At 40.1% G+C, this 26,975-nt stretch overlaps 1 protein-coding gene across 1 annotated transcript; it reads right to left on the bottom strand.

Annotated features, from left to right (window-relative positions):
* Positions 1 to 979: 979 nt before the first annotated feature.
* Positions 980 to 26,975, bottom strand: DBX2 (developing brain homeobox 2). Its single transcript, XM_048835990.2, has 4 exons — positions 26,645 to 26,975; positions 11,130 to 11,225; positions 6,524 to 6,711; positions 980 to 4,181 (listed from the first exon to the last, which is right to left on the bottom strand). The coding sequence occupies exons 1-4, from the start codon at positions 26,955 to 26,957 to the stop codon at positions 3,852 to 3,854; spliced, it is 927 nt and encodes a 308-aa protein (XP_048691947.1). The 5' UTR covers positions 26,958 to 26,975; the 3' UTR covers positions 980 to 3,851.

The raw sequence follows: 26,975 nt of genomic DNA, 5'->3' as shown, positions 1-26,975 counted from the left end.
AGTTCCACAGAGGCAGAATATCAGGCTCTTTGCACATGAATGCCGCAGCATAGAGCCCCTCAAGTCCCTGCAGCACGGGGCCTGCAAGGAGAAGAGATAGGATTCCCACCACTGAGATACAAAAAACCAGGATATGGATGACCTTGAGCCCATAAAACTGGACACCTGGCTATGTACTAAGCACCCTTACAGATATCCCAGGATGGCTACCTCAAAAAAGGGATGGTCCTGAGAAAATCTGGCCAGGTGGCAACACTAGAAGGTGCAGAGCAAACACTCTACATCCTCACAGAGACAGCCTACAGGGTTCCCTGCACGTGCACCCAGCAGCCACAGTTTTTTCTTCCTATCTCTGCTCCTGCATCTCCAGGTCCAGCATGAAATAGGGGAAGGCAAGGTGGTGACTGTGGGCTAGCCAAGGGGTTCTGAGCTGAGCGATGCTGGTGGGTGCCAGCTAGGGAGGGAAAGGGTTCTGGGCTGGGGTTGGGTTTTGTGACCTGGGGGGGTTGCGTGGCAGGGGTATTCTGAGCCTTGGTAGGGGAAGTTACAGAGTTCAGGAAGTGGTTTAGATTTATGAAGAGGTTTGGTAGGAATCGGAGGGGTCAGGTGTGTGCAGAATGTCTATGAGCAGGAGGTGGAGAGAGGCTGGGAAGGTTTTGAGCTAGAATGGGGACAGGATGAGTTGGCAGGGCTGAGAGTGAATTAGGTGGGTGCAGGTAGAGATGCAGCAGGAAATTTGTATCCCCCATTTCTGTTCTCCTTTGTTCTGGCATAACTGATGTTTATAAATTATTTAAAGAAAATGCACATATACTATTTAATCGATCGCTAAAGTATGACATTTCAGGAGAGAACAGCAAAGTAAATGCCTTGTGATATTTACAACATTCATGATGAGTGGTGCTTCTTTGCTGAAATTTCACAGTGCGGGTTGAAGGAAAATTTCCACTTTAAATACATAAAATAAGAGGGATCAAGGTTGTATGTGTTGCAGGTTTAACTTTATTTTGGTGTTAGGGACTCAGACCACTTTAGTTATGGTCCAAAATTCACACAGTGTTTCCGGGGGACTGTAGAAAGTTAGACTGACATTGTAGAGAACATTTAAAACCAACACGTTGAAACTTTTCCCTTTGGTTTTTGGAAGTCTTGTTGCACACCTAGAGTATTTTATGGCCAGATCCTCAAAGGTACTGAAGTGATTAACTGCCTCTTTCAGTTGCTGCTATCTAACTCTGAAGGTGCCTATGTTTCCTCTGGTGGGCACGCACAAAGCCACCTAAGTCCTAACACCTACCCCACAGCTAGCAAGTTGCTCGGAGCCATGGCACAAGACAGAGCCCCAGCAGCACCAAACTATTAGGATTCTCAAACTAGCCATGCCCCTGCCTATCTCTTCAGGGGGGGCCTGACCCTTTAATTATGCTCTGAGTACACTGAGGGGATATCTACACTGCAAAAAACCTCTGCAGCAATAAGTCTTAGAGCCTAGGTCAACTGATATGGGCCTGCGCTTCACAGCTAAAAATGGTAGTGTAGATCTTCCCTCTTGGGCTGGAGTCCAGGCTCTTTAACCCAGCAAGGAAGATGGGTCTCAGCCCCTGGGCTCCAGCCCAAGCGGGAATGTCTGTTATTTTTAGATTGGTTACTCTTCCCCAAGAGGCAGGGGAGTGGGGAAGGCAGCCAATCAGATTCTATAGCTATATCCCTGGTATGAGGCACTGAAGACCTGCAAGTTATGAACCAAAGCATGTAGAGTTGGCAGCCCTGGATGTAAGTGTATAGAAATGAATACTTAGCCAGAAACATAAAGACACACTATCTGAATTGACCTTTAGCCAACTAGTACCAGTTAACTCTACACGGACCCAATATAGTTCTTATACATATGACTAATCCCTGTGATTTCAATGGGATGAAATTCACCCCTATGAATAAGCCATCCATTCAAATAGGGCCTATGAAGGATTTACATGGTGCATAGGCCCTGCATTAACTACCTCAATACAGGAGAGAATTTAATCTCAAATGACTCAACTACCCATATGAGAGATGGTTTACTGACTCAGGTTCCCTGTGTGCAGCTAACTAATATCAATGACAGGAACCTGGTGGTTTTTACCAACTAGTGCTTGTTATTTAAAGAACAGAGGACTTATTACTTTTCTTTGCTTTCATATTTCCTTTAAAAAACCTGGTTAAAAACTACATTTGCACAACATTAAGACTGCACAGTTAAGCACTCAAAAGTCAGGAAATGCAGAAGTTAAAGATCAATACATAACTTTAACTCTGCCTCTTTGTATAAACAGACATATCATAATGCATATGCACAATCTAAAGTTTTCTTATATTCACACACACACGTATCTAAAATTGTTGAAAATATTTCATTGTTTAGTATTATATTGTATTATTTGTGATGTAATGCATGATCACCTAGGGAAAACCTTTAAATCTAGATTGAATGTCTAAAATACATGCTCTAGTTCAACCACAAGTTTAGGTGTCCAAGCAGGAATTACCAGGTGAAATTCTATAGTGTGTTGTGCAGGAGGTCAGACTATATGATCATAATGATCCCCTTTGGCCTTAAAAATCTATGAAGGGAGTCAAGCAGCTCTGCCCTTTTATGTCCTAAATTTCTCCAAACAGGTATTACATCTGACATAAAATATCTCTAACCATTCTCCTCAACAAACACATTCACAAAAATTGCAATAAGAAAACACATTCCTTTTTTGGAGCTAAAAAGTTTCTCAACTGAACAATAATTGATTCTTAAATCCAATAAAGTGATTTCCTTAGAGTGGATGAAGCAAGCAAGTCATTTCAAGTAAAGCTATTTTAATACTACCATTTCAAGCTAGTTATATATATAAAATACTGTATTGTATTTAGGAACAAATGCAAACCCACTGGAACCAGCTTAAATTGTCAGGAATAAGTCTGGTACAGCATGTTAGCTGTCAATTATTTTTTTTTATGTAGAGCAAGAGTGTCAGTTTGAACAATTATAGTACTGCTGTCAATTCCATGTGGGTTCTAATTTTCCCTTGAGCTATCACCAATTTTAAAATGCAACACACAAAACAAGAGACTTTACTGACAATCTGACAAAGGCCACTAAAGCTAAGGACATTGTATTTTTCATCCCCAGGAGAAAAGAATTGACTCAGTAAATTGCATTTCCTGGCATTTCTCAGCTTGTGTCCAAATTAAAGTGATGTAAACAATGAGATTTTTTTAAAATATTCAATTATTTCATTAGGATAACTCGTCTGAGTTGTTGCACTGTACTGTATACACAACTGGATACTGATATAAATGAGGAAAGATGGAGAAATACCAATAAAAATACTTAGATGTTTTCAATATAAACCTCTTGTGAATGTCACACGCTGTAAGCAATTAAAAAAAAATTAAAAAAATTTATGAGCTTTAGAGAAAGGATTTTTTGTCTATCCTATGGGCAAAAAGAGCTTAATGAGTCTGACTACAATAAGAGAGAAAAAGTATGGTATCAGTTTGTTTTAATGAAGATGTATATACAGCACAGTATGTAAATCAAAGCAAAATGTCAGTTTCATACTCTTCGCTTCATTTTACTTACCATCCCTTCCTAATTCACTTATAAGTTCAGTATAAGACCAGAAAAGACATGAGAGAAGATTGAATATTAAAGAATATTTCTTGCAGCATTAATTGTTTGTCATTTTAATGGTGTTAGATTTTAGTAACTGATGAGGTATAAACTAGTTAGCTTTACAACGTTCAAACACTGTTAGTTTTAAAAGACCACCCATTTAAAGTCTATGTTCTTTGATCATTTTCAGACCTCAGTCATTCCTTTATACTGATAATGTAACTGCCTGGTCTCCAGTGTCTTGTTCAGGGTACAAATACAATGTGCCCTGAAATGAGTCTTCTCCTTGAGGTGGCTGTGCGCTATTTTTATTATTCAGTCTTTCTGAAGGTTCTGGAGAATTCTCCCTCCATCTCGGACTTGCCTGCTGTTGAGACACTTCCCATATAGAAGGACATGGGGAAGTAAAATTCAGAGTGGATCCTGAGAGGTAGTTCTCTTGAAGACCCTCTTCTTGGAGGCACCTGTTTGAAAGCACTTCTTTTTCTTTGGAGTTTCGCCATTTCATCCTTCGGTTCTGAAACCAAATTTTCACCTGTTCCCAAGTTAATTGGAGGTTATTATTGTTTTCTTAAAATAATTTTACCTTAATCCCTTTTTTCTTGAAATCCCTTCAATTTTACACACTTCTCTCTGGTTCTGACTGAAGTCAAGTTCAACATAGCTCCAGTGAAATCAGCAAAGCTATGCCAACTAACACCAGCTGAGGATCCACCCCATTATTATTAACAGTCAGACCAAACACTCCCCTCTACTTCCACCAGCATAGATGAGGTGAGGATTTGGCTCAGCAGACTGGAAAGAGGGCAGGTAGTGGCCAAGGAGACGACAACTTTCCACAGCATGGCTACAGGAGCTGTGGCTCTTACACCCACCGGAGCAGCTGAGCATGGCATAGCTGCAAGAACAACATGGCTATTGACAGTGGGCTGCAGGCCAGAAGGCAGAGTGGTGGCACTGCAGGCTCCAGGGATCTCCTAGGATCCATGTGGCTCTCCTGTGGGTTTTGGGACAAAATCCTCTTCCCAGTCCTTAGATGGCAAATCCTGCCCCCAAAGGGTACAACTACAGATTGACACTCACAGTCTCTCCTGTGTTTTATATAGGAAAAACCTAGAGAGGAATGATGGACCATTATTTTTATTAAATTGTTTTTCTTTTAGTATTAGTAGTACCTCCCTCTAAGTCCATTTCCTATTCCCCTGGGCTCAACTGAATATCCAAAAGGCAAAAGAATGTAGGAGGGAAATACCTGCAACATACAGTATTTGAATAGGTTTCAGAGTTGTAGCCATGAAAGTTTATGCCCAAATAAATTTGTAGTCTCTAAGGTGCCACAAGGACTCCTCGTTATTCTAGTATGTGAATACGCACTGTGAGGATTTTAGAAAGCTCACTGCAAAGCATGATTGTACACTGTCAACATGAAAAGAAACAGTTTGTCCTATGGTGATTACTACTCTGCTTCAGCTAATAGACTGGAAAGGGTCCCAGTCTGTGCATTCTTTATTTTTTATGGCTGAAATGTTCAAGTAAAAAATTACAGTAATGTACAGTGCTCCACCACCATTCCCAGCCTTTACCTATGAGTTATCCAGCCTTTACCTATGAGTTATCTTCTCCCTCAAGCTTTAACTTATGCCCCTTATGCATGGGAAAAGCTCATTCTAAAAGTGTACAGCCACTATCTTAGCCTCCTTTGAATTCATCCTTAAGACTCATCTCTCCCAAGATGCCTTCAAAACCCTGCTTGCTGACTATGGCAAGGCAGGTGATGTGTTGGGACTGTTCCTCTTCTTATTCCCTTTCTCTCTCTCACTCCCCCATTCCTGCCACTTCCCCTCTCCCTCCCCATGTAACTAACGAAATTGTGCCAAGCTTATTTTCTTGTGTGTTCTATTCCTGTCCCCACCTTTCGTTTGTGTGTCTTTTAGACTGCGAGCTCTCCAGGGCAGGTACTATCACTTTAGCTACATTTGCAGAGACACCAATACACTGGGGTCCCAAACCTCATCGGCACCTCTGGGTACGATCCAACTATATGTGTATGACAAGAGTAACACTGTAGTGCTATTAAACACTGGGCCAAATCCTGAAGTCCTATTCTGGAACACATAATACTCTCATATGGAAAAACCCCTGGAAGGTGGCCAAGTAGGAGAGCTGGGAACCTCCAGTAAGGTCACCTCATAGAATTTTCATTCTAATGCTTCTCTCAGCCCCATAGGTCTCCCTCTGCCTGGAGCAAGGATCAGCTCTACAGGGAAGGTTGCTGCCTCCACTGTCCCATCTCCCTAAATGGCATGAGTCCAGTAGCAGTTGTGCTGCCATTAGCATAGCTCCCTGGTGGCTGCTCAGTAACAGGTGCAAAACCAGAGAAAACTAAAAGAGCTCTGAGCCTGGATTTCTGTGCAGACACCTAGAAGCAGAGCAGAAGACAGTGCCCTGCTCCCAGATCCTTGTGGAGCTTTGTGCATGTAGGGCCCAAAAATGGCCATCAGTTAGGGCAATGGGGCTAGAGGATGCTAGTGTTCAAAGGGGACTTTCCTCCACCTTTGTATGGAAATGGGGATATCAACTTCTGAATGCAGAGCAGTACAGGATGGGGACTCTCTTTTATTCATTCTTTACGCAGGTAAAACTACCATTGGCTTCACTGAGACTTTTGCCTAAGTAAGGACTATAGGACTGGTCCTGGGCTGTTTATATCCCCACCCCTCTCCAGCAAAGCTATTTTGAAGATTTTTCTTTCAAAGACAGAAAGCTGTGAATTATTATTATTTATTACTTGTGAAACAGTAGCACCTAGGAGCCCTAAGTCATGGACTGACTTCCCATTGTGCTAAGTGTAGTACAATATCTCCCAATCCTCCATACCTGTGTCTCTTTCAGACCCAGGTTAATGGCGAGTTTCTTTCTGTCTGTTTTGCTGATATACTTCTGTTTCTGAAACATCTTCTCCAAAGCTCTTCTCTGGTCTTCAGAAAAGACAGCTCTTCTTAAAATACCTCTCCGGGCTTTGGAGTTGGAATCCTGGGTCAACAGAGGCAGAACACTTTCCTGTCCTAGAGGAAATGGAAGATAGTGTTACACTATGTATAACATATCAGAGGAATATTAGCACTATGTTTTACACCACTATCAGACTGGAGTCTCACTTTTGAGTTGTTGGTGTTACACATGTGTCACGATGATTCAGTCATGTTCAATAAGGGTCAGATTCTAGACTGGATGCAGCAATGTGGCTCTCATCAACTTCAGTAACACTGGGATCTAGATGTGTTATAGATGGCCAAGATTCTGTTCTTTGGAGTGATAAAAAGCATAACCAGATGAGTCTATGTAGGAGGTTGAATGTAGAGCTCTTTTTATTGTGAAATCCAGAAATGATCTTTCTCCCTGATCTACTTTTTTCCTTACACAATATGATCAGGGTGAGCAAACTGCAGTGAGTTTTTCATGGGTGCTCATTCTGCCCCAGTATAAAATGCATAATGAGATAAGAATGGGGCTAAGTAAGCTATGCTATATATATAATGTAATGACAAGGCTTTCGTAGTAGACTTTTCCATAGAAAATCATTGGCCATTCGCATCTTGATTATTATGGAAACTATAGATAGTTTATTAAAAGCTTTTTGGAGTACTTGAATTTATTCCATTCAGTCTCATTTCTAATCCTTTAACACCTTTCAGCAAGCTCTAGTATGGCAGTTTATTTTGGGCCCAGTCACACTCCTTTGATCTGTACTCTGAGGGGACCTTCTGCACATCCAACTCATGGAGCAGGGGCACTCACATCATCCCTCCACCAGCCCCAGAAAGATGATGAAAAAGTGATACAGCTCTAGGCTTTATTATGTGCCCTTTCCCCCACCTCCAAAGAAGGATCCATTTTCCATGGGAATCCACAAAGCAGCTGCTCGCTAGGAGTGTCCTGACAGTGCACCTCCAATAGCACCAAATTCTAGAGAGCAGGGCTTGCGGGAGGTACCAGAGGCCCACTAAATATGTGCTGAACCCAAATATTATATGTGGCTTTTGGGCAAGGACAAACATACTCCATAACCATTACCTACAGAAAAGCGCCTTCTTTGAGCAAGAAGGAGTTTCCACATCCACATAGCCTTAAACACCTGTGGACTTTCTGTGGGCCAGCAGTCATAGAGATGGTTTTGTTTTGAAATCACATTAGTTTTAGAACACAAACGTACAATCCAAACATCTCAGATATAACCTTCTCTCTCACAGAAGCTTCAGAATGATTGCCTTCTTAGTATAGTGTCCTGATCATTCTCCCATTGAATTCAGTGAAAAAAATCCTATGTAGAGATGATCAAAATAATTTCAAGTTTTGAAATTTTCCAACAAAAACTAAATTATTTGACAAAACGATTAATGAAAATGTATCCCTTCTGACAATTTTTTTAAAAATTCCAGTGAAATTTTTTTTTTAAAAAAACATGTCCCCATTGAAATGCTAGTCAAATTCAGCTGCAGCTTTCACTAACCACTAATTGGGGGTGTACTAATCTTTAACTTTAAAACATTATATATATAGATGTATGTGTGTGTTTTTGTAGACAGATACGCATGCATGCATGCATGCATACAGTTTAGTCTGAATAGAGTCTGAACATGTCCCCATTGTATATATCACAATTAGATATTTTTGTGATGTATATCTGAGTGGTTTTAAAATTAAATGTTAGTATATATGAAGTTACAGCTTGGAACAGCCGCATATCAACTTTAAAACTGATATTTCAAACCACTCAGACACAAACATCAGAGTTTACTGGATACTTTTGTTATGTTTATTTATGTAATACGACATAATAGGATTCTGTTCAGACTCAAATATGCTGACTATGGCACACAAGCCCCAGAAAACCATATCTGAGACTTCTGAAGAGGGCCAACCTATTCATGGAAAATTTCAACACAGTGCATAGAACCCTCTAAAACCCCATTCTGCTGCTGAGAGCTTCTTGGGGGCAAGAATACATGGCTGCAGTAAGAGGGAAAGAGTTAAGTCTGGGCTGCAGTTTAAAAAATAGCTGGAGTGGTAGTTCCTGACCAGTCCATACAGCCTCCATTAAAACAAGTGGAAGAGAGATCTCCTCTCATCCTCACAATTGCCACAGGGGAGGAAGAAAATAATTTCTTAGCCAGCAAGGCTGGTCCTCACCTCACCTCCCTTGCTGAGCTCCAAAATGGAACTGTCAGCCAAAAACAGGGTGTCAGATTATGTGACCCCTTTACAATTTTCTTTCCTTGATTATTGACCGGCAGCCACTCAGCTAAGAAGTGGCCACTAGAACACTGAGTTCGTGCACCCAGGAAGCAGGTAGGTGACTGTTTTAATACCAATATTAGAATTATATAGTAGGGAAGAACCCACCCAGTTTGGGGAGAAACCTCTCTGACTTTGTATACCACAGTAATGGATGTAGTATAAATGCCCAGCTAAACAAAAACTAACAGTGAGCAGAACCACAGACAAGCACTAGTGAACAATGGAGCCAGCCACTTGGTCAAATTTTAAAGCTAACATTTTTGGGGAGGTGAACATTCTGATAAGAAGGTGGTCTAGGAATTTTGTTTTAACTGCTCTATATTAAACAATATAAAATACACCAAAACTGTACACATAAAAGCCAACCTCTGATCTTGTGGATGGAGTGAATACGCTAATCGTACAAGTGAAATCCACTGAGTGTACATTGTCTACTTTTCTGATACTTGGAGGCATGAGCTTACACACACAGCACAACAGTTATGTCAAAATGAGTTAAGCGAAGCAAGTCTGCAGTCTGTCCTGTTGAACAGACACTGAAAGGTTTAATACTGTGTTGACATAAATGCTAATATGGTACCAAATGTTTGGCATGGGGTTTTTTGTTTTTCTGGTTTTTTTTAAGTCTTTCCTTCGTATCCTAATATATGGTGATAAATGTCTTCTTAATCTGTGGAACAATCTTAATTTGCCTTCATGGCAGAGACCACCTTGAAGGAGCAAGTAAAAGCTTTAGTCATGGTTTCAATTTTTTCATTTGAATTCAATACATTCTAGTTAAATGGACAATTAATAGGTCACTTCCAAAATAGTAGTGTATCAGTCCTGGTTAATAAACAATCCCCACAGTTGATAATGGGCCCTATGTATTCAGCAAGTCCCTGTATACACTCAGCTCATCCACTAAATCCCTTTTCAGGTAGACAGGGTTATATGGGAAGATGAGCTAGAATGAGTCTATAAAAGTCATTTTCATTCACTGCTTTATTTTTCAGTCAAGTGCTTTAAATGCTGTCCAGAAATTCTCTTGGAATGTGAGACAGGAGAAAAGACTGGCACATAGAGCATTGCTTTATGACCATACAAAAGGGCAACTGACCCTTGCCCAGGCCTTTTCAATGTGAAATGGTTCCTAAAGTTCATCTGCACAGTGAAAAATTGTGGTGAGGTCGCGTGTGGATGAGTAAAGTGAAAGTGGTGATTGGTCATGGTGCTGTCAACCATTGTGATGGAGCTGGGGCCATGTAAAACGCTCTGTGGGAAAGTGTCAACTCCCTAAAGAGGTGCTCAGAAACTTGCAGCTCATTAAACTGCCAGCATTTGCTGCCTCACTTGTCAGGAATCATTCGACTTAGCAACTGCCCTTCGGAAACATTCATAAAACACATACACATAGTCAGCAGTGGTTTGAATTCAACCGTGATGAAAAAATATATGTTCCAGAATGCAGAAATTGCTATTTCTATTCGGACTGACACACAGTTCTGTGCTTTTTACTCAATTCTGAGGAACTAAAGTGTATCCTCTGCTTGTCTTCCTTAGTCATAAACATCAAAACTCTTTAATAAATAATCTTATATGATGCACAAACCTCAAAAATCAAGGGTAAATTTAGACTCTGATTAAGTGGTAATATAAAACAAAGCTTTCATCCCAAGTGTATAATACTGGAACCAAATCATCTTCCACATGTCTTCCAGTTTTAACATTATAATCTAAAACAAAATTAAATGAATACAGGTGTTTGTCTGCTATGAACAGAATGGCTGGGTTTTGAGGATTTTTTAAATCAAGTTAACATTTCCTGAATCATAATTTATGCCAAGCAGACATTAATATGCAGTGTCCATTTTATGATCTTTCCATTCTTTTCTTTTCCTGTTTGCAAATGCATATTGATACAGATTTTAAAAAGAGTTATTGACTCTTAAAAGCAAACTGAAAACAAGGAGCGTTCCTCAGTTAGCTGTCTGGATGTCTCAATGCCATTAGAAATCTCTCACAATTGCTCAGTGTACTTAAGTTTAATAAATCTTTGGAAACCTTCTGAATAGGATTGCTGTGATTTTACTGAGGAATTAGCTGCTGCCATTGCATCACCAATTAGTTTTCCAGAACACATTAAATCCTGCTGCTTTGGTTTACAGAATAACTCAAGCATTACTGATGAAGCATAAAAACTTACTTGGAAAAGCAGTGGGGGATACAGGGTGCTGACAGGACCCACCGCAGCATGCTGAGTAGAATGGTGGGGCTCGGAGAAAAAAATGTTTGGAAAGAACTGCAAATAAAGCATAGATCTAATTGATTATCCATTAATCTTAAGTGATATTCACAACAACAATTTTCAAAAAGTCAGCATTTGAAGTCTTTGCCTCACAAACCCTGCTTCCTTTTCTTAAGCAGAGATTTTTTTATACAAAGGACAATCAGCCAAATAATCTTTAAGTAACTTAATCAAGGCTAGTTTTAACTCATTTATTGCTACAATTATGACATATTGAACCATCACAGTACATTTATAGCAAGACTGCAATTCCGAGGATCCAATATTTATTTGTTTTAGTGCCATACATCCTAACTAATATATCTGAAGACACTGGCCAAAATTCATAACTACTGTAAATCCATCTAAAAGTTATTTTATACAACCTTGCTAGGTAAAATGTACTGGGGGGGGGATACCTTTAAAAAAAAAAAACAGAACTGACAGGCACTGCCTGACAATGAGTATCTTATTTATAGGTCAGGTTTTTTACTTTTACTCACACGGAGTAAGGAAATCAATAAACATGTCTCTATGAAAATGCCTGTAAAATGTAATAGGGATAAACCAACTAAGTTCTATAGAAATTATTCTAAAACTACAAGGCCTGATTCTTCCATTCTTCTGTTAAATAGTACCTCACTACACAAACAGTCCCATTTATTTGTAAGAACATGCAGAGAAAGATTCTATTAAATACAACTAATAGCTGCAGAAATGGGCTCAGAGAATTGGACATCTCTACAGCGGTTTTTAAACCGGCCTACAGAATTCTGTGTTAACTTCTACAGAATGTCAAAAAAAAAAAAAAAGCACAATGGAAAAGATCATATTCTGTAGTAAATTCTATACGACATTTCCATTCGGATAATTTTTTTTCTAAAACATACTCTTGATTATATTCACATTTTTGCCACACCAATGAACTATTAAAATGTGGTTTTCTTCTTTTTTTTCCTCCAGGTTGAAGGCAGACATGCTATAGTTGAAAAAATAATATATTTTCAAAGTTTGATATGCAATGTAGCCACTGCATCAGTTGCCTGACTTATTGTGGGGGGTGGGGGGGAGCGAGGGAAATCCTCTTTGTGTTGTAATCTGTCTAAATCTCCAGTGTCACATCTGAATAAAAAATACTTTATAATAAACTGCTTATTTTAAAAAGACTTTGAACAACACTTTTTTCTATACAGAACCAGTCAATAACCAGAACTAAAGATAGACAAATGCACTCATTTTGATCCATCAATCTACCTCATTTAATATAATTTTTTAAAATTTTTTGGCATGATTTTAAAAATGAGCACTCAAAATTAGGCTCTTGAGTCCATATTCACACACCTTCATAAGTAGCTTGATTTTCAGACGTGCTGCACACCTCCCATTGTAATCAAATATGGTCTTAAAAGCCTAACTTTAAGAAGTTATTATTTAAATCTTGGCCTTTACATTAAATTTATCTTAACAGATGACAACCCTTATTGTAAATGTATTCTCTTTTGATTATACAGCAACAAGGATAATCATTCTTTTGTAGCTGCAACTGTTCATCAGCACTGTGGAATTCCAGGTGCAATATAAATAAATACACTAACGTAACTGATTGCAAGCTGGTTGTCCAAACCTTCGGAATATGCTTTGGAGGCATTTACAAACAGACAGGATCATCAAACATAGAACGGTTTACCATCAGAAACAGTTATGGTAGGCAGTTTAAAGGACATAAAAAATATAAAGTCAAAACTTGCCCACGTTACTTATCCAAATAGTCCCATTGGCATCACAATGACCTTACAGTATAGGGCACCAATAGAACTACTGGGGCAAGTAAGGTGGGCAGGATTTGGCACTAATTTCAGAATCACAGAAGACTGAGATGGAAAAGACCTATTAGATCATCTCGTCCATCTCCCTGAAAATGCAGGCCTGTTCCTTCCAGTACATTTGCTAATGTTTTGTCCACTGTAGTTTTCACAGTCCCAAGTGAGGGGATTTCACTGCTTTCCTTGGGAGACTATTCTACAGTCAAATAGGGAATACTCTCTAACAGCAAAACCTGTCAGTCAGCCTGAATTATCTATTTCTGAATCACAGCCTATTAGTCTTCACTATACCCCAGGCACCACACTTTCTTGATGTTTAAATCATTCAAATATTTAATCTGTGGGCTGTTATGCCCTCCCCACCTTAGGCCACCCTATATCTATTTAATGTTTTTATCTTTATAAATCATTCCCTCCTGTCCCCTGATCTTTTTTGTTGCTCATCTCTGAATTCCCTCCAATTTTTTAAATAACTTCTTGAGAACATTGTGCCCAGAATGCCCTTGCAATATTATACTCTTGTCACCTGGATATATCACAATTGAATATACCATCACTTCAGAGGCGTGGGTAGCATATTCCTGCATACAGAGTTCTCTCCATTCACTAAACCTTTATGCTTCTATACATGACTTGTAAACATAAAAGGCCTGCTCCTTTTATGTCTATGTCCTTTTATGTCTATTGAAGTAAATGTTAAAATTCCCATTGACTTCAATGGGAGCAGCATCAGAAACTAAAACACAATCCAGCCTTATAAAACCTGAAATAATCTATGCAGTTGCATGAAAGCTGCAGACAGTACCTGAATCCACTGGGATTCTGCCATCATGCAAAAAGCAAAGATCTCTAAAGACCTGCTCTCAAGTCCAACAAGTCAGTGGGAATCTTTCTTTTGACTTCAGTCGTCTTTTGATCAGGCCCCAAAACTGCCTCTCTGTTGTATTTGTGATGATGCACCCAGAAATAAGATGCAGATGACATCCTTCCACATATCTCTGAAACAGGTGGCTTCTGGGGCTGTTTTTTTAGATTAATCTATTCCAGACTTTGTGGGATAAACAATGGTCCTGAGTTTCTTTAGATGTATAGCCAATGGTCATTAAACATCTTTAAATCTTTCAGCTATGAGATCTACATGCAAATTCTTAGAGACACTGGGTCAGATTTTCAGGAGGTGTACATCAGTGTAGTTCCATTGAAATCAATGTGTGGGAACTACCCAGATTTGCATCAACTCAGGCTCAGGTCCATTATGTAGATGCGTAGCACTCCCCAGGAGGACCGGGGGTCCATAAAAACATGGATGGTTTATCTTGATTCAGACAAGTACATTTTTTTTTATGTATGACAGATATAGTAAATAGTTTTATTTTATTAAACTTTTTTCAAGTACCATGTGTGAAATAGCATAACAGAATGGAAACTGTCTGCGAAAAATGATGCAATACATATTGGTCAGGTTCATTTATTCCTGAATTTTATACAGCATGATTGTAACGGTAGGTATCATGTAAAACAAATATTGGATATAAGGATGGGGCAAATATTATATACATTTTATTTCCTTCTCATATACGAAATGGCAACTCAATTGCTATTTGTTGGTCAAGCAATTTCAACCAAACATTTTTTAGTCCTTACATAAGGCCGAAAACAGCTGCAATGCCGGTTGGCTGCTAGGAAACCTGGGGTTTTTTAATAGCCAGAATTAAGCACATGGTAGCCATAAAACTGCTTATGTACAGACCCATCTGTGAATTAAACATTAACCTTGGGCCAATCCTGCAAATCCTTACTCCTGGGTCTACTCCTCACTCCCCCTAGCATTCCCATAGAGTTAATGTGGGACTAAGCAGCACTATACACAGGTGTACGGGTTGCAGGTTTGGTCACACAGATCATGAAACTCAAAAATCAGAATAAGGAATAAATTCCACTGCCCTGCTTACATATGAAAGAGCTCAAAAATTATTTTATGTGCTTTTTTCTTGAAAGTGACAGTACCTGGTCCTAAATCTCCCAGGAGTTAGTATTTGAAACAATGATAGATTCTTGTTATACTATAACAGGATTGTGAATACAAAATATAATTAATAATGCTTATTTATATTCAACTTTAGAAACCCAAAGCATTTTACAAACACTAAGCAATTAAGTATACTGTAGTATACTTGTACACGTCAACTGAACTCTAGCATTCAGCAAAGGGTAATACTTAGATATTATCTCAGACACTGACAGCCTAAAATGCTTTCCAAATCTGAAAACAAAATAGTTCTAAAACTGAAAATTCTGGCACACTAGAAACTCATGTCTATAATGCAGATAGAGGTCCCAAAACACAGTCCTTTCCATAGTCAACTTCCTAAGTACAGTTCACGTGAAATGAGTTTAGATTAAATCATAATGAAATTCTAAAGTGACTTGTTTTCAAGGGGCTTCTGGGGTGGGGTATTTTTTTTAAAACTCTATCACTTTGAAACATGTTAGGAAGTATTCTAGGCCCTAATTCTAAAATTCGCTGTATATTCTACAATTCACATGCACCTATGTGGAACCCTATTTTTTTTCAACTGCAACACTGAGGCTCTCCTTTCTGCGTGATTGAAGACCCAGATAAACGTGTTTGAAAATATACCTTTCCAAAATATTAGACCTGAATAAATAATTCATCTGACAAATTTAGCCTCCTTTTCTGGCCATGGAGTAGATACTAAAAAAAATGTGATTTCCTCACATTTATTCATTCTTCAGAATAATTAAAACACATTTTCAATAAACAAAATTTAACCCCTTAGAATAATCATGAACAGTTCTCTGCAAATATACAATAGTGGATAGCCCAGGGGCATTGGTTAGTTGTGACTGGCCAAATAAGTCACATGGTGTTGTTTCTGTTCACAAATTGGATGAATGTTCAAGTTTAAGGAACCAGAGCTGCACACACCATGGTCACAGAGGGGATCAATCCTAAGACTTTTTCAGCACCAAAAGCACAAGCTTTCACCACTTGATCTAAAGATGAAATTCCTGTCTGTGAGACAGTAACAGATTGCAGAGTTGCCGAGATCTGCCACCAGAGGGAGTCACAATCACATGTACTTAGCTAGTGTATTGTGCAAGGTCCAATCCTGGGGGAATTCTGCATCTAAAAATTAAAAATTCTGTGCCAACAAAAAATTCAGCGCATAATATTTTAAAATACTGAAAAATTCTGTGAATTTTATTTATCAAAATAACACTACATAATCACATCAGTTTCAATTATTTTGGTAATTTATTTCAAAATACCTCTCAACAAGTATGTCTGTGACAATACAGACACACACACACAAATTCTCCCAGGAGAAGAAAGTTTAAGACAATGCAGTTCGTATTTCTCTGCCCCCTCCCCACAAGAACCCAGCTGCAGGGCCTCGCTAGTTCAGATACCCACACCCCCTCTGGAGCTCAGCCGCGGGGCACCCCCTTGTCTAGATACCTGCACCCCCTTCCCTCAGAGCCCAGCCGCAGGGCCCACCCAGCCCAGACAGCCGCCTCCTCCCCCTCCAGAGCTCAGCCATGCCCCCCCAGCCCAGACACCAGCCCCCCTTTGCCCTTCAGAGCTCAGGGATGCAGAGGGAGAAACAGCTTGATGCTGGGTCCCAGGCATGTGTGGAATTTCCTGCATGCCACCGTCTCCTTCCGTCAGGGTGTGTGGGGAACTGCAGCTGCCAGGAACCCTCTAGCTTCCTCCCGCTCCCCACAGCAGTGTCTTCTATGTGTCAGCTGGGCTCTGCCACGTCCAGCGGCTGCAGTGGCAGCCAGCAGCATCGAAGCCCATTTCTGTGCGGGAAAGGAAATTCTGCATGCACAACATTATTTTCTGCAAAATTCTGCATTGTGCAGTGGTGCAGAATTCCTGCAGGAGTAAAGCTCTTCTGATGCATTTACTGTTGCAAATTTAAATTTGGTTTTCTGTGAATATTCACACATGCCTTTCTTTCCATGAACATTCATGTCAATAAAACTTGATGTTTAGACAGCAAACATAAAAGCAGTGCATGTGTGGCAGAAGTAGATCTATTTAAAAATGTTAGCAAATACCCATCGAAAGTATTTTGCAACTCCTTAAAAAAAACCACCAAAAAAAGTATTTTAAAATCCTGCATAGAAAGTTAATGGAAATAATTGTGTTTTCATTTTTATGTTATTAGTTTTCAGTAGGGCTTTCAAAAATTAGCCAGTTAGACATTGTAAAAAAAAACAAAACAAGATGCGTCACCCAAAAGGGGTTGAAATATGCAAGTAGCAAGATGATCTTTCCCTTGCAGCCACAAAAATCAGACAGATGTTAAAGATACTCCTAAGATTAGGTGACAACATCTGAGACTCTTTCTCCTTATCACTTTAGGGGTTTATGTATATTTCTCTATGTATCCTTTATCTTGGGGACCATCTACATGGCAAGAAGGGTGCACTGGAAGCATGCCATGTGGGCAGACTTTGGTCAAAGGCATAGCTGGCATGGATTTCACATATGGGAACTAGAATCACTTCTGTGACAATATTAGGCACTCTGCAAATCTTAACACCACATGTAGACTGCAAAGCAATAGTAGAGCATATAGACTCATTGCCTAAACCATGCCACAAAACCAAACAGTCTCAGCAACCATTTCTAGCACACTAGGGACCAATCATGTCCATTAGAGAAGCTGTAATCAATGATAAAATAAAAAAAATTAAATTAAATTAAATAATATCATGAGGAAGGGTGGGGTTGCGGTACTAAGAAAACAGTCCCTTATTTTTGAAATGCAATGTTGGCAATTCCTTTTACACAGCCTAAGCAGAAGAAAGGGGGATCTACATAGTGGTGGATCCATTGGCTTTGTCACCAGGCCCATCCTGCCCTAGTTTTTCTCCCACATGCTGCCTATGTATGGCTGTGTCAGGGCTCTCTGCTGCTTATCTATTGTCTTATTGTGACACTAGAGTTCTCAGTGGGAATCTTCCTCCTGCCCACTCACCCACGCACCCACCCTCCCTCCCCCTCCCTCTCTCTCTCACACACACACACACACCATGTACAACATCAAAAGAATATCCTTCTGTGTGTAACTACTAAGGACACCGTAAGAGGCAAAACAACAGAATTCAGCCATAAATGGACTGACAGATTTTCCTTGTATTCTTCATAAAAACGTCTTTGTTTAAAAAGAATTCCCTGAACCCCAGTGAAATTGGGGTTATGTGGTACAATTGATTAGAGAACTTGCCTTTTGCTGCTGCAGACCTTATTTAAAATCCTGCCTTGGGCTACAAATGAAAGTAAAGGATTCTTACCATGTGAAACTGAAATGGACCTGTTATTCTAGTCCTGGGTCTCTCTTGGTCAAAACTTGCCAATTAGGCTTAAAAATCATGAGATTTTAAAATTAATAAATATTGGATTCATTTTATTTGCCTTCTGTTTTTAAGCCTTTAAGGTTCACGTTTGCAAGCTTTTCACTGCAACCACAAGGGCTAGTATTTACACTTGTTAAAATGAAAACTGAGATTCTCATCATAATCTCATGACTTTGGGACCTGGGGCTTTAGAAAAGACACCAAATATCACAAGACTCATAATAAAATAGTGAGATCTGGCAACACTGTAAATGTTGTATAATAACCTATATAGACCAACATAATTTGGTAATATACAGAAATAGGCATCCTGCTGACGAGAGAATCATGGGAGTAAGGACTTCAGGATCAGGCCCTTTCCTATTTAAAACCCACTCTCCTACCCTAAGAAATAAGTGTCTGATGTTTAAAAAGCCTCCTGGTGTCTAATATACTGGAATATGTTTTCAGCCTTAAGGCTGTTAAAGCAATCGTTAGCTTGCAGAGCTGAGTTCTCCAAGGAAAATTTTCTGAGGGCCACATTCCGCAAGCAACGCATGCGCATAACCCCCACTGAAATCAATGGGAGATTTTCACACAAAGAATCATGGCATGATATAGCCATCATTTTGCACTCAGGAATTTCAGTAACTTGCATGATCAGAGTAAATTTTTTCCCTTTTCATTCTTCAGTTTCTTCATAAACATAAGCATATGCCCTGAGGTTCCTGTTTCAGAAGCATCGCATTGTGCAATATAAAATCCATGTTACAATAACTGATTTCACTAAATTTAGTGAAATGACTAACTCCATCGTTTCCCCCTAAGAACCTGTTTTTTCTCCTACAGACCCAGATCCTTGGGCCCGCTAATGCTGCTCTGTGCTCCTCCAGCAGTGCTTAAACCCTGCTTAAAGGACCAGGTCCAATGCCAATCGTTTCCTCAGACTACAAAGCAGAAGACATGGCTGTGGGGAAAGGGGCATGATCAGACCATCCCTATGATCTGATGATCTCTGCTGCAATGGGCCCTGGGGGCTGTAGCTAAACAGTATAATTAGGCTAGCCTGGCAGCCCCAGCATAGGGGGAAAGCAAAGGTAGCATAAAGCGACCTTTGCACCCACTCTACTGCATTATGCTGGGTACCTAAAGACCTGCGCCTAAGAACTGGCCCACCAACTGCGAAGGGAGCAAGAAGAGGTCCTGAATCATGTGCAAATTAATTTTATATGTACCTAGTCACCACAGAATCCTTTGCATCTCCAGAGAGAATCATGATTGCAATACTGTGAGAGTCCCTAACTCTTAAAACAGGGAGTCTACATTACCTAGTGAGAATCTAGAGAGTTCTGATAGTTAAAAGCAATTGATTTTTTTCTTCTTTTAATTTCAATGAAAGCTACAGAGCTACATGTCACCTGAGGACACATTCAGATTGTCAGCCAGTTTGGAAGAAATAATTAATAATGCCTTTATTAGTGTAAATCATAAAAAATGGGTATGGGCTGAAAAATTATTTAATTTCAATAAAACGTATTTACCAATTGTTAGATTCTAGAAGGAGTGAAATGTCAATTTGCCACAAGCTTGCTATATGACCTTGAGCAAGTCACTGTCTCTGTGCCTCAGTTCTCCATCTGTGAAACGGTGGTGCTGGCACTTCCCTATCTTATAAGGGTGTTGTGAAGATAACTGCATTAAAGACTGAGGTACTCAGATACTATGATAATAGAATCCTGTAAGTATTTTAGCTAGATTTGTGTTAGTATGTGTCTGATTTATTTTATACTTACACATGTTCTGTGTATATACACATGTATATATTTTACTTTAAGCAAAAAATCAATATGTTCAGTATACCAGCAAAGTTTGTAATGCAAGCATGTCCACTGTTGTATTTTATTTATTTCCTTGCAATATATATCAGGTGTGCTTATCATTACTCTAGGCACATTACAAAATGTAAATGCAAAGGGCCCGATTTTGGTTACATTTACCCTAGTGAAAATTCATTGGCTCCAATGGATTTGCTGTCATTTTGCACTGTGCAGATTACTTGAGAAGTACACAGCTTTATAGAGACTGATTTTCACAACTGTTGAGCAACTGCAATGTTCACTGAAATCAATATGAGCTGTGGTCACTTGGCCCTTCTGGAAATCAGGCCATAAGAAAACCTGCCAAAGAGACCTCATAAAAGCCTTCCCAGCACCCAAACAAACTACATCCCATCAGCCTCTAAAGTGACTCTCTCACTCCAAAAAATGCTTGGGAAAACAAATGAGTGCTGCAGTAATCTAAAGGGAACCACACACAGGCGCTGGTGGACTAGAGGCAGAAGCAAATTCCAGAGCCAAGGAACACCTGCTCTTACCAGCCCCCTCCCATTTAAAGCAGGACTGTTAGGCTGATCAGAAGAACAAGGATCTTAAACTTCACCCCCATAGTAACGGATAGCACATAGCTATAAAGTGCTCCACTGGGTAAAACACTGCCTAATAAGCATGCCACCGGGTTCTACAACAGCTGTAATTTGTAATGGTTAGATGGTATAACCCAGGCCTGGGCAAACTTTTTAGCCCGAGGGCCACATCTGGGTATGGAAATTGTATGGCAGGCCATGAATGTTCATGAAATTCGGGGTTGGGAGGGAGTGAGGGCTTGGGCTGGGGGTGGGAGTTCTCGGATGGGGATGAGGGGTTGGGGGTGCAAGAGGTACTCCGGGCTGGGACCGAGGGGTTCGGAGGGCAGTAGGGGAATCAGGGCTGGGGCAGAGGGTTGGGGCGCAGGAGGACGTCAGGGGTGCAGGCTCTGGCTGGGTGTTTACCTCAAGCAGCTCCCAGAAGCAGCGGCATGTCCCCCCTCTGGCTCCTATGTGGAGGTGCAGCCAGGAGGCTCTGCATGCTGCCCCATCCGCAGACCCCACCCCTGCAGCTCCCATTGGCCGCAGTGGCCAGCCAATGGGAGCTGTGGGGGCAGTGTGTAGAGTCCCCTGGCTGCCCCTACTTCCAGGACCTGCGCAGAGCCCAGCATGCACAGAGTGGGGCAAGTCCCCAGCTCTGCTCCCCGGCTGGAGCTCTAGGGCCAGATTAAAACATCTGAAGGGCCGGATGCGGTCCCCCGGACCGTAGTTTGCTCATCCCTGGTATAGCCCCATGTAGCACGCACTGCAGTAATTCAGCATTTAAAAGAGATGGCATGATTCTTCACTGCCTTGCATTTTGTGCTGTCATTTAGACTTGTGAGTGTAAAGTGGACGTCAATTTTAACCGGCTCAAAAGGGTAGCACTTTATACAGGTGTAATGGCTACACAAAGCAGTGGAGCATAAGGATCAAGCCCAAAGTATACAAATTAGAACAAATTCTATCCTCTGATGTTCCAGAATAAGGTGTAAGAAACCCAGCAGTAGGTGGTTATAGGATAACCTACCTCCAGGGAACCTTCTCTCATAACTCCCAGTAGTTTATTTGTCAGGGCATAAGCCAGCCATTAAGGTTTATATGCCTCAAAAATCCCTCTTTATTATTTTAGTATTTACTGTGATAACTCAAGATACTCTTGTTATTAATATAAATGTCTAAACCTTTTTTTAATCCTACTAACTACAAGGTCACAACTATATCATGTGGTAATGAGTTCCATAGACTAATTAGGCCTGTAATTCCATAATTAATGTCCATAGGTGTTTAAGCAGTCAGATGCAAGAGTTAAAATATTTTTTCTTTACTAGTTGTGGAGCAAGAGATCATCAGCTGGTATAAATTGACGTAACTCCATTTAAATCAATGGAGCTACAACCAATTTACACCAGTTGAGGATCCCATTGTGTTTGCCTGTATGGTTTAACTTTTATACAGTTTACTATTTGCACATGGTGGTAATAATTAAAAACCAAAATAATTTAAAATAAGCTTAAAATTCTATAACTCGGTTGTACAACTAAATAATCAATATAGCAAACGAAAGTATTGATTTTAACCCCTTCAATAGCCTCATAGCCAGGAAAGGGATGTCTCTTTGAACACTGTTCATTGTGGGACATATCTCATAGCATGATGCTTTGTGGATGACTGTTCGTCATCCAGCTTTTCACTGGGGACATTTTGGCACTATTATTAAAGTACACATGGGGCTAAAAATATGGAATTATAAATGTAGACCCTTTGTAACTCACAACAGGAATGAAAAGGCACACGATAAAGCACCGCTGACAGAGAGTCACAATGGCTGAGGCAGGCAATGACCGAGCTCTAATGCAATCAGATGTTGCCATGGCCAGATGTCACAGATAAAGGGTGTCATCCTGCGTCCCTTGCAGGCATTGATGGGAGTTTTAAGGTTCAAACAGAAACTAGGATTTGGGTTCTTACATGGTGTTAAAAGATTTTATAAATCAAGCTCATTTGTTAATTTTTTTTTACAGAAGTTGTGGATTCTTGTTATTTTCAGAACTGTAGCAAAGGTTCAGTTCATTCAGATTTTCAGTTCCCAGACTGACTGTGCATTCCTTGCTCCCCTGATACTCCCATTAACCTCACTGGAAGTTTTGGACACATAAGCAATACAGGATGAATACAATATTTATGACACATTTCAGTTCCCCTTCATTGAAAACTATACTTTTTTCCTTTTAAATACAACTGAATGCTAAGAAATTCTGCTACAGTAACTAGCTCAAAGTATACATAAAGCTAGAAGAGCTCAATTTGCTTTGTCATGATCATTCATTTTAGTTAAGACTTGGGCCAAGATTTTCATCAGTACCAAGTGGTTTTGAGTGCTGAACTTGAGACAACCTAAAGGGGTCTGATTTTCATAGGGTGGATAGATGCCCAGCACTTTCAGAAAATCAGGCCCTTTTGAAGCGGCCTCGCATTGCATATCCAAAAACATAAAATCAGTGGTCACTTTGAAAATTTTGACCTCTGAGAATTATCCTACTGGGATATATAGTAACGCTTCCATGCACATTTACTATGTGAAGAAAATTCTTATAATAAACATTGTGACATTACCCAAGCATATAGCTTTTTAAATGGAAAGAAGTAAGTATCCCTAGATACCACCTAAGAATCAAGTCAAAAAGAATAGTATAAATCGTCTAGTTAAAACACCTTTATTTTGCCCCAGTCCTACCGTCCTTACTCTGACGAAACTCTTGTCCTTCTTACTGTTGCAAACAAGAAAAATAACATGAGGGCCCAATCCTGGCACCTTTACTCACAAATATAGCCCTTAATCAAGTGAGTAGTTCCATTTGGATTAGTATAATGAGAAAAGACTCCTTGCTTGAATATGGGCTGTTGAATCCAGCAGTAAAGGCCAGTTTCTGAACTAATTTTCAATCATTAAAGTTCAGGGCACCCCCTACAAGGCAACAGCTTCTGCATTTACACTGGTAACTGAGATCAGAATCTGTCCATATAATGTTTATGGCTTTTATAAAACTTTACTGGGAATTTTGCCTGAGTAAATAAGGAAGGATTGGACCCAGCATTTCTTGTTTCAAGTAATAAGGGACTGATCCTTCAACCCAAGGTTCCTAATGAAGTCAATGGAAACTTTGAGCTCAAGAGAAACTCGGATCAGGTCCATTGCCACTTGGAGTGTCTGACCCTGCAACTCTTTACTCAACTGAGTATCCAGAACTCATATCCCAATGGCCTGCTGGCTAGACTAAGAACTAATCATGTAAGTATTTGCAAGTTTGGGCACACAGTAACTTCCACCTAGTTTCTAGTAACTAGGAATAGTGATGAGATGATCTTTGGGGAATCTGCCTTCTTCACTGGCATTTTTGAAATAAATAAATTCTTTTCTTTTTTTTTAATATAAACAACATTTACTCAAAATTGGGTGAAATGTGCATCCTTTCCCATTTCCTCAACTGCTTTTAACTGAGTTAGTATAAAGTAAGTTAAAATAGTTTTTAAGGTTTTGATTATTTGAAAATTTAAAACATGCACCTACCTAGCCCATTCCTGCTAATTTCTTTGAGTAGACTCATTGAAGTCAATGGAACTACAAGTAGGAGCTACTTGCAGGATTTCATTTAAAATAAAATAAAAAATAATTTGGAGCATTTAAAAAGAATATACCATGTTTTCATTTTTGGTTTTAATACACACCTTTTGCAGTGGTAGTTTAAGGTTGTACTCCAAGTAATATTTTTGTTTGTTTACTTTGATTTTAAATACGTATGTTTTTTTCTATTTAAATATAATCCAAGACTTTGAAAATATTATATTGGTCTAGAATAAGTAGGTATGTTCTAGTGGGAATTTTAATTGATATACATTTAATTCATTATCCAGTTTTAATGAATTAATTTCTAATCCAGTTTTGAACACTTCCATAACTAGACAAGGTATCTATTCCTCAAACCTATTTTTTTAAATTTCTTACAACAAAATGTACATGACAAGTAACACATTAAAGAAGCATAATTTGTCTGGAAAAGCTTTGTATGGTTCAGACTTGCAGGGCAGTTAAATCTGGGCCTAATAAATAAAAAACTGTGATTGCCAAATAGTACAGCAAAACTTTGTGCGGTTCAAATTACTGCCAAATAGCATTACCAGTTTAAGTGACAAATCTTTCAGTATCTCTATAGTCTAATAAAGCCATGGCTTTTATTTTAACATACAAGTGACTATAGTATTAGACATATTTTGCAAACTTCTAATAAAGTTTTTGTGGTGAATTTTGCCTCTAGTACTTCAAGAAAATTGTAGCTATGTCTCAATTCAATTTCTTTTTGCTACAAAAGGCCCAATCTTGCATCCTTTGTTGTACCTATTAAGGTCCACAGGATTTTGGGGGTGCCAAGGACATTAGTATCCAGACTTATCATTACCTAAGAATCTGATCTTTCTTGTATTTCCTAAACTCAGAAGGATTTCTGGTCTATCATGTGTTTGTTCATGGATAAGCCTCTGATATCATTTCAGATTGTGATCATTTAGCAGCACTGAAAGATCAAGGACTAAGGAAGATTTAAAGTCCTTATTACAGTATCAAAAATTGTTAAACATTTTGCTGTGGTTATTAATCCACAGGCATACAGGACAGTAACCTTGTTTTAATCAGATGTTATATGAGGAAATGGGTCAAATATGACAGATTAATGTTTACTGGTCATTCTGTACTACCCTCTTGAACAAAGAGAAAGACCACAACAGACTTTCTTTCATAACCCTGCCATTCAGAACTGATTTAAAGAACACTTTGGTCTTGCACAGAGGGAAATTTTCCTTAAGAAGATTTAAAACCCTTTACAGTTGTATATTAGGTCATAGAACAGCAGATTCAACCTTTTACTTCGGACTCAAGGCTCTGTTTTTAATCCATCCTGGTAGTCAGTGCTGCAATGAAATCAATATCCAAACTCCCATTGAGATTTCAGTGGGAGCAGAAGCAGCCAAATGAATAGTTCTCAATTTTCGTAGCATCAATCCTGATTTCCCCAGAGGTGTTTGAAAACACTAAAAATATTAATAGAAGAAAAAAATATTTAAAATAACTTCACTGATATAGAACCAGAGTGGCTAAGACAGTAGTTTTTTGGGGGAAGCATAATTTTTATAAACAATACTTGAATATCTATCACCCCCTCTATATAATCCATATTGATAGTAACTTGGGGGCAGAAACTACAATTACTTTTACTCAGGCAACAGGACTCTGCACAAGGAATACTATTTATTTAGAAATTTCTAAGGGAAGGAGGGGGAAAATTTACTGCAATCCATTATTGATTTTCCAAATGGTGCAAAAAATTGCTTTTTAAAATGCAGTTGCACTTCTTTGAACTGTATCGCTTTATTTACCAGTACTTCGGAACTGGCCAACCACACTCCGCAAACGCTTCTCTCAAGGTGTTTCAAGTAAATCACCAGTCATCAACATCAGCAGTTAAATGGAAGACAAGGCTGGGCAATTACACAGCCGGGCACAAGGGTGGGGGGCTTGAACTGAGCAATTTAAAAACATTAAAAAGCAAAGCGTATTGTGCGCGGGGAAGGGGCGGGCAATGAAAGGGCGAAACACCCGCGGGGACATCCCAGCCCCACGGGCTGCGGCAGAGCCAGGCTTTCAGGCTCTGGAGCGGGCCGGAGTCTAGCGGTGTCTCGAACCGATGAATGACTCCGCCCGGCAGGGAATCCGCCCCGCTGCCCGGGGCCCTGGCGCTGCGGGGCGAGCTCGGGGGCCGGGCGGGGCAGGGGAGCGCGCTCACCTGTGGCTGCAGGAGGGAAGATGCCGGCTCTGTCCGGGGCCCGCGCTGGCAGCCCGCCGCTGGCCACGGCGGAGAGGTGAAGGCGGGGACAAGCCCATCGGGCCGGCCCGGGGCCCCCCGCGGGGCTGGCTGGTTCCGCCGCCGGGCACAGCGTGAGCGGGCCGGGGAGGGGCCGGGCGAGGCTCGGCGGGGCCGCCCGCAGCAAGTTCTCGATCAGGAAACTTTTGCCCAGGTTGCCGGAGCCCGGCGGCGCCGGTAGGTCGAGCAGCGCCGAGGAGCCCGCGACGCCCCAGCCCAGGGCGATGGGCAGCATCGCGGGGCTGCGCCGGCC

Source organism: Caretta caretta, chromosome 1 (genome assembly GCF_965140235.1).
Source record: "Caretta caretta isolate rCarCar2 chromosome 1, rCarCar1.hap1, whole genome shotgun sequence".
NCBI lineage: Eukaryota > Metazoa > Chordata > Testudines > Cheloniidae > Caretta > Caretta caretta.
Note: the sequence above shows the minus strand (reverse complement) of the source record. Positions and strands in the feature narration are given on the sequence as shown.

What these genes read in the sequence shown, in the direction of transcription:
- DBX2 (XM_048835990.2), bottom strand. Translation starts at nt 26,957, where the DNA reads ATGCTGCCCATCGCCCTGGGCTGGGGCGTCGCGGGCTCCTCGGCGCTG. An exon ending in CTTCCCTCCTGCAGCCACAG is followed by an intron (nt 11,226 to 26,644) that starts GTGAGCGCGCTC and finishes CTTTATTTGCAG; the next exon opens with TTCTTTCCAAACATTTTTTT. An exon ending in TGGGTCTGAAAGAGACACAG is followed by an intron (nt 4,182 to 6,523) that starts GTATGGAGGATT and finishes ACTTGGGAACAG; the next exon opens with GTGAAAATTTGGTTTCAGAA.